Below are 8194 nucleotides of genomic sequence, written 5' to 3' on the forward strand. Positions count from 1 at the left end.
CAAATAATTTAGTAATCTACGGGCATATAACTAAAGATTAGCATTTGACCTCGAGTTTGGGCCCAGTAATGAGATTACTACCGTCGCCGGTGCCGCCCGCCCAGTGCCGCCCACCACTCGATGCCTCGGGCGACAGCCGCTTAGAAATTATTTTGCTAATCATCATAATATTACATCACCGTGATGGTTGTTTGCTATTTTATTAAACCGCCTTTTTATGAGAGTACCGTATACGTGCGTTACCTACTTAATTATCTTTAGGTAAACGAACTTTCGATTAGTTTCAACATTTCAGCTTAATATACACATGACAGTCCAGTACTGAATAATTACCAATTGTAATTAGTTGTAATCAATGTGACTAAACATGTAAGCGCTTTGGGTTTTCTGTAAGCTAATTATGTTGCATAAATAAATAAATAAACAAAGCATAATACCCGCTTTCTACCAATTAGCTGATCGGGTGCCTTTTTGTCAGAGGGGCACAAGCAGCTATCTGTACATTAATTTGTGTATCTCCTTCATTGTGTATCTATGTTTTTCCTGCTTGTATGTCTTTCTTTCAAATAAATAAAAATTATAATTAGTTAAGGTCTCTACTTACCTTCAAAATATTGTCCAAACTGAAATAAGTTTTTTAACTGTAAGACCATTGGAATTACTTTCCATACGGTATGGTCTTTCCATAATCTGTTTGTAATATTTTATTAAAAAATAGTCAATTTCCAAAAGAAACTACAGGTCTAGTGTATAAATGAGCCTGTGGTATGGGAGCGACACGGGGGAGGTGACATATAAGACGTGACAGAGCATACAAAGAAGCACATCTAAAGTCTCCGCTGCTGACACTGCTTCAGATAAGCGCTAGATCTGTAGTTAATTTCAAAACTAAACCGTAGTACTTATTATTATTCTGTGACTAAACAGGCCTGTTCATCTCCGCGAGTTTACATCGAAAACAAAACACGCACGATGGCCCACCTACAGGATACTATTCGACAAGGCCTCACATACGAGCGAACATTGACTCACGCACGCGTATTCTTGTGTATGATGGGAGAAAATAAAGAAAATGGTGTACTAAATACTGTGCAGTATTCAACTGCCTAAATAATAATAAAAACACAAAATGTACTTTTTTCAGTTGCCTCAAGACACTGAGAGGTAAATAAGTAGTTAATATTATTCATGATAATTCATGCTAAATCATGTATTTCCTCCGCCATTTTCCGCAGTTTGGCACCTCACGTCACATCATTTTACCGAAGTCAGCCCTATAGCTTCGGCGCAGTGCCGATCACTGACGTTTGTCAACAAAATGGTGCTTGACTCTTGAGACAGGCTAAATTACACCATATTGTTAATGACATTGAGCATACATTTTTTTAAATACCTTCGCGAAGCAAAACTTCTGTACGTAGTACTTATTATTATTCTGTGACTAAACTGAATAAAACGCTCGAACACATTAAATCGATATATTCTCAGACCACTTCTTCCACGTCAACATACCGGAGCTTGAAGTGGAGGTCTCCAAGGCGGCCCTCGTTGGCTGGCTCGTTGTCTACCGGCTTTGGCTTCTCGGTCGCGTTGGCGTCGGCGAGCTCCTTGCTGAGCGGGGCCGGTTCCGGCGCTGTCGGTGTGTGGGGGCTGGTGCCTCCGGATGGCTGCGTAGAGAAACAGACCTTAAGGTTTTGGGAATAAGATTTGTTCTTGCTTCATCTCTCTTGTCTATCTGTAGTAAATAAGTACAATCTGAGTGGGCTGTAGGTAAAAAAGTAGTCGTTAGACAATATAAAATGTTTTAAGAAAAATCTTTGTATAATATTACAGTAATAAAAGAGTAGGTAAGCCCAAAAGAAAGGAGACATAATTATAAAGTGTCACAGGGCCGTTGTTCAGGGCTAACTTTTTAAAATTATCTTTAACATTCACAAGTGCCAAAATATTGGACAAAATTTAATAAAATATTATTCATTTGATTTTAGTAGTTTAAGATTAATCAATAAATTATTATCTGCCGTTTTTCACGTTACTTCAGTTTTCGTTGTTGCGTTTTAAAGTGTTTGTTATTATAGTTTCCATTAATGCCAGAGGTTTCATACATCCTACCAAAACAACGAAACCTCAAAACCGTATTTGTCGATCAATATGCGGTTGCCCGACGTTGTATGGCATCCTGAGGTCAAAGCTAAATCCCGAACTTGCACAGAGCATACATTCTTTATTTTCATTGTTCCAGCGGCGATACTTTAACCCTGCACTTAAAGGGAATAATCCCACCACTGCAATTGATAGATTGACAGCTCAACCGCCAATAAACCCAGCCAATGAAGGTTAGGTGGTCCCAGGGGAAACCTTAACTTTGGGTTCACAACGAAATTAATCGAAGGTGAATGACTGCTGAAGGCTTAAAGGCGATTTCCCTCGAGTGTAAACAGAAAGAAACAAATGACAATGGCTTTTAAGTGATGTCCAGTTTATATTAAAATCAAGATAGGTTCGCCAAATAGTGTGCTGGTGGGTAAGTAAAATTCACTTTTTTTCATCAGATCACAAATTAATGTCAATACACTGGTCTTCGTTTGTCATACGTGGTGCATATCTTTTCATAAAGGTTACTAAACCTTTGTTTGTCACCTGTCATCCGCTTTGCAATGGAGGGAAGTCGAACCTTAACTTCGAACTCCTCCTATGTTCTTCTGATTAATTTATTTGCGGGTCCAATGACAGTTTAACTTTCCCCCGGGACAAACTTGACCTTCACTGGTTGTGTTTTTATAGGCGGTCAAGCTGTATGTAGATCCTAGCTACACAGGAGTTACAGCGGTGGGAACGAGAGGTGGGAATAGTCCCGTGTCATGCGTATTCATTCTGCGTAATAAGTAGTCCCTACTCGTGATGCATTCACCGGCTTGTGTTGCTGTTGCTGCAAGATCGTGATCGTTGTCTCGGAAGGTGGTCATATTACAAATGCGCCTTCAATGCACTATTGGTGGTGTAAAAGGGATTAAACCCGGGATTGCACCCATTGCACCACCGGCCTGCACCACCAGTGGTGCAGGCCGGTGGTGCAACGGGTACAAAAGGTGAATTTCTTACTACCCATCCCAAAATTGTTTTCTATTTGATTGAGTGGGACGAACGGGAATTTAAAATATATATATTCCCGTTTGTCCTACTATCAAGTCCAGTGGGACGAACGGGAATATAAATTTAATAGAAGGGTTAGTCCCACAAGTGGAATAAAGCTTGGTAGGACGAACGGGAATAATCCATTTCATCCCTGCTCTCTTCACTCACCGGGTTCTGCGGCGTGGGCGTGGGCGTGGGCTGTGGCCTGGGCGGGGAGGTGGCCGTGGGCGCAGTGGGCGCCGTGGGCGACGGAGACTTCCTCAGGTAATGCGTGGCCGAGCCCGGAGAACGGACCGCGGTAGCACGGCGGGGAGGCTGGAACACCAGCGCCTTGTCTGGGCCACGCTTGCCTCCTGTAATGTAGCGTGACTTTAGCAAAAGATAGGGCTAGAAGAATCTATCACAAAATGTTAAGATTCTTCAAATTAATTCAGACGTTATCAACAATTTTGTGACAGGTAATCGTAAGTTGTTAATCATAAAAAGTCGCCAATTGACAGTGTAACTTTGTTACCCTTATAATCATACCCTTCAAACATATTTACCCACAAAATAACAAGCTTTGTTTTGTAATTACTAGGTTGGTAAGCAAATGTTGTACTTGACGAAATAACACAAACTAATTAACAGAGCTCACTGAACTTGAGTGCGAAAGTTTAAAGTCATTATTAAACTTAACTCTAGCATGTGAATGTATCGCTTTAAAAAGTACCTACTAAAGGGCTTGTTGAGAACCCTTACAGGTAAGCATCATGAAATTATTTTTATTGCAGTTTATTCCTTTTCAGATGTTCCTTCAGGATATTTTGTTTCAAAAATTCAAACGGACAGAAATATGAAGGGGAAAAATACTAATGCCTTTTAACTATTTGTAAGCCCATTTTACAAAATGAAAGCCCATAGTACTTAAATTCCCGCATTTTATTTTTTACATTCATTGGAATTGACGAAGATTACCTAGGTCTGTACAATTTTGTTTGCAAAATAGAACCTACTAGCTTTTGCCCGCGGCTTCACCCGCGTGAAATATAGTTTGTCACAGATCGTCATACTTTAAAATTTTTCATCAACAAAAATACTTTAAAATTTCATCAAAATCCGTTCAGTAGTTTTTGCGTGAAAGAGTAACAAACATCCAGACATCCATACAAACTTTCGCATTCATAATATTAGTAAGAAGTAAGATTACAAAGACATAGATGCCAGTGTTTTTAAAACTTGATGTGCTGTCCTCTGTAACTTATCATGTCCTACCATATCAGAGACAGGGCTGCTAGTCCTCCCGTGGACGGGACCCCATAAAGTCCAAGGAAGCTTTTTATGTCGTTTCGTTTTACGATACGCGCCCACTCGTCACTCAGGAGATGCGCCTACACTACATTAGTGGCTATAAAACGCATAGAAATAAACAATTCACTTCGGAAACGGAAGCTGTAGCAATAAATATTTAACGCTTTTACTAACCACGTTCGCTACCTTCCTGACAGTTACTGAATCCTTTTGATAAACTAGATAGAGATTGATCTATCATTCTATTAAGAAGAGTTTTGAACCTGGGGAAGTTTCTATTAGTCTGGCCCACAAAATAAACTTACGAACTTTCAGGAAAACGTAAAGTCCTGGTTATATCAATTTCCCTGCGACTGCACATCAAACTAAATACTTCTGCGACATAAGTGTAGTTGTAAGCCTAGGCGCAGACCACCGATTTTTTGTCGCCCGATAGTTTAGTCGGGCAGTTAATCAGTATGGGCATGTATGGAAGTGCGCATATTTCACCGATTTGATTTTCATACAAATTAAAATCGGGTTCAACTATCGGCCGATTAAAAATCGAAGGTCTGCGCCTAGGCAGTAGTGAATATTTTGTTAACTTGTATTGTTATTTTGTTATCATGTATTTAGATTATTGTATTTTTCTTTGTACTACGAGTAAACTTTAGCTACGATGAATGGTTGTGGCTGGTAGGGAGACTTAAATAACTGTTCACTTATTTGAGTTTGAAGTAGTAAGTAGACCTGTACCAGAGTAAATGCAAATGAGTAGGTCATCTTCATAGAAACGTCCGAGCGCGGTTTGTATGTGAGCGCGCTCGGTGCGTTTCTATGAAGATGACCTACTCATTTGTATTTTTTTTATGTATTTTTTTTTCTTCTGTCTCTGCCTCGACTTTTTATGGCCATGCAGTAGAAATGGTTTTTGTTTTGACATGTTTATGTATGAATTTTATTAATATTGTTATGTTTTAATTTAATTAATTATGTAAGTTGTTATTATTTAATTTAAAATTTGTATTTGATTAATTTACTGAATTATTAATTTATGGTTTATATTATTATTTTTTACTCTTCTTTCTGTTTTTGTTAAATAGCGCTGCAAAAAGGCACCCACTGAAAATCAGTGTCTTGACAGTCACACTGTCAAGATATTACTGAGTGGGTGACCTTTTTTGGCAACAAAGTAATTTTTTTTATGTATGTCTTTGTTCCCTGAATCTGTTGTTGTCAAAATAAAATTATTTTCTTTCTTTCTTTCTTCTTTCTTACTCTGCATGTTGGGCTATGCTCGGAGTTTCCCTGCGTGATCGAATCAGAAATGAGGAGATCCGTAGGAGAACCAAAGTAACCGACGTAGCTCGCAGAATTGCTAAAATCAAGTGGCAGTGGGCGGGGCACATAGCTCGTAGAGACGATGGCCGTTGGGGCAGGAAAGTTCTCGAGTGGCGACCACGGGCTGGAAAACGTAGCGTGGGCAGGCCTCCTACTAGGTGGACCGACTATCTGGTAAAGGTCGCGGGAAGAGCCTGGATGCGGGCAGCGCAGGACCGTACATTGTGGAAAACCTTGGGGGAGGCTTTTGTCCAGCAGTGGACGTCATTTGGCTGAAACGAACGAACTCTGCATGTACTGACCAAGTTTGTGAGCGAGCGCGTTCTTGCGGCGCGCGGCCCAGCACGCCACGCCGGCCAACAGCGCCAGCGCCAGCGCCGCCGCGCCGCCCACCACCGCCCACACCGTGGCGCTGTGCCATGCCCCGGCTGCAACAAACAATTATCATCATCATCATCATCATCATCATCATCATCATCATCATCATCATCATCATCATCATCATCATCATCATCATCATCATCAACATGTGATCGGGCGCGTTCACAATGGATCCGTCATTAACGATACGTCATGATGGACGGACGTTCACGTTGAAAGAAAGAAAGAAAAATAGTTTATTTGGTTCAAACAATAGCATACAGAATCGTGTTTTTTCACGATTCGTCAAAATGTCTAACAAAAAACATTGAGGATTTGTGTTGTTAACAAACATGCTTCTTTCTTATTTTTTATCCTTAATTTTCACAATTCGTGTTGCGAGTGAATACGGCCACTAAAGAAGCATTGCCACCAATAGCTGGCGCTGTAATGATTATACTACGTAATATTTATTACGTCTTATTACCTACATTCGAACTACAAATGAAGAGGCAAAAGAATACTCGAATCACCAAACCAAGCGGCCGGTATTTCTAGGCATAAAACAAAAGAACTCCTATGCTATGCGGTCCATTTGCTAGCACAATAGGAGCCATTTTATTTTCCTACAGGGTTTTATATCAGGGGAACGATTTATAGGAAAATTCCCCGCTCGCGTATGTTGGGAGAAATCCAATCGGGTGAAGTCATATAGTCTGGTATAGGGTGACCTTAAGAAAGTTTGGTTTGCGAAAAATATAAAGTAATTGATGGCATCACTAAAGTGAAAAAAGTAAAGTAAGGACTAAAAAGGCAATTAGTCCAACGATTTTGAAACGTTAGTGGCAAAAATCAAAAACTATAGTAGCGCCCTCCTGACACTGTCAAGCTGGGACGGTGCAGTGTAAAACATCTAAACCACTTTTCTGTCAACTGGAAGGTCTGTTTTTTTTCAACTGTCACAAAGTAGAGCACAGGAAGAACTATTAAATTAAAAAACCTACATTTTCAACGGTATTCTTAGTTATAATCTGTGGTTTGAAGTTTGTAAACCTCACTAACCACAAAATAAAACAAGCCTGCCATTCTCAGACATCACCTCAAGACTGTTACAGGACTCGAACTGGCAACATCCAGTTCGAAAACTACCAGGGGATTCTTTTGTCTGATTGAGTTATCCAAAGTCCTGAGAAATCCTGACGGTTAGTTACCCTACCCGACTACAACCTGAGAATATCGTGGAGTCAGCCAGGTTAATAAAAATTTCAACCCTGTATTCGGCAGTCTGAGTTTTCTCCGGTAACTTCTAAAATGCCAAGCAAGGAGCTTTAAAGAGCTCTAAAACTACTATTAAAAATTAAAATGTACAGTCCGATGTCTTGCCTGGGTTTAGATGTTTTTTACTTACATACACTGTTAAAACCATAAAGTTAAATAGGAAATATAGTCGTATTATGTTATGTACTTTCATTTTTAAAAACTAACACTCATGCTTGCACCTTCATATCATGATTTAAAAATATTAAAAAGATTCAAAATCGGTAAGGGAATCGATTCAACTCTCGATGTGTGGAATTTGAGGGGTTTAAATTAACGTTGATTTAATTATCTACATGTTATAGTACCTACTTATTATTATTCTGTGGTTATACTTACAACTGTAAATTTTGTAAAGCAATTTTATAATCTTTATAAGCGCTTGCCCTTTCATAATATTGCTATTCAGGAATTTCACTGCAAAATTATACTTCAACTTAGCACAATAAAAAAATTACCAGAAATTACTAAACATCACACTTGGACATACTCTATGATAATCTGTGAAACAAATGAAGTTTGACGGAAACATTATTTTTAACGCCATCAAAAAAGGTTATAAACGAATTTCTTACAATCGAAGAAAAAAAATACATTTGCATTTTGTACCTAAATCGTTATTAGATACTTATTTAGTAGTCATTTCCTAAATGAAAACCATTTCGCAGTTTAATTCAAAAGTTTAAAACCAAAAATAAGTTGGAGTATGTCGGCTCGCCGGAACACAGTTGAATTGTTTATTTGATATAGCTTGACCTCTAGAGGATTTCAG

At 39.1% G+C, this 8194-nt stretch overlaps 1 protein-coding gene across 1 annotated transcript in view; it reads right to left on the bottom strand.

Moving 5' to 3' along the window:
• The window catches only part of Syt4 (Synaptotagmin 4), a 34684-nt gene extending 26858 nt beyond the window's left edge, over nucleotides 1–7826 (bottom strand). The window contains exons 1-4 of the mRNA XM_028307122.1: nucleotides 7762–7826; nucleotides 6048–6173; nucleotides 3304–3488; nucleotides 1513–1667 (exon numbers count right to left, since the gene is read on the bottom strand). Coding sequence (XP_028162923.1) covers nucleotides 1513–1667; nucleotides 3304–3488; nucleotides 6048–6173; nucleotides 7762–7816 — 521 coding nt within the window. The 5' untranslated portion in view covers nucleotides 7817–7826. The remainder of the gene's footprint in view (nucleotides 1–1512; nucleotides 1668–3303; nucleotides 3489–6047; nucleotides 6174–7761) is intronic.
• Between the last annotated feature and the right edge of the window lie 368 nt (nucleotides 7827–8194).

The sequence above is a fragment of the Ostrinia furnacalis genome, unplaced genomic scaffold (assembly GCF_004193835.3).
Source record: "Ostrinia furnacalis isolate ACB-3 unplaced genomic scaffold, ASM419383v2 OfSCF2101, whole genome shotgun sequence".
NCBI classification, from domain to species: domain Eukaryota; kingdom Metazoa; phylum Arthropoda; class Insecta; order Lepidoptera; family Crambidae; genus Ostrinia; species Ostrinia furnacalis.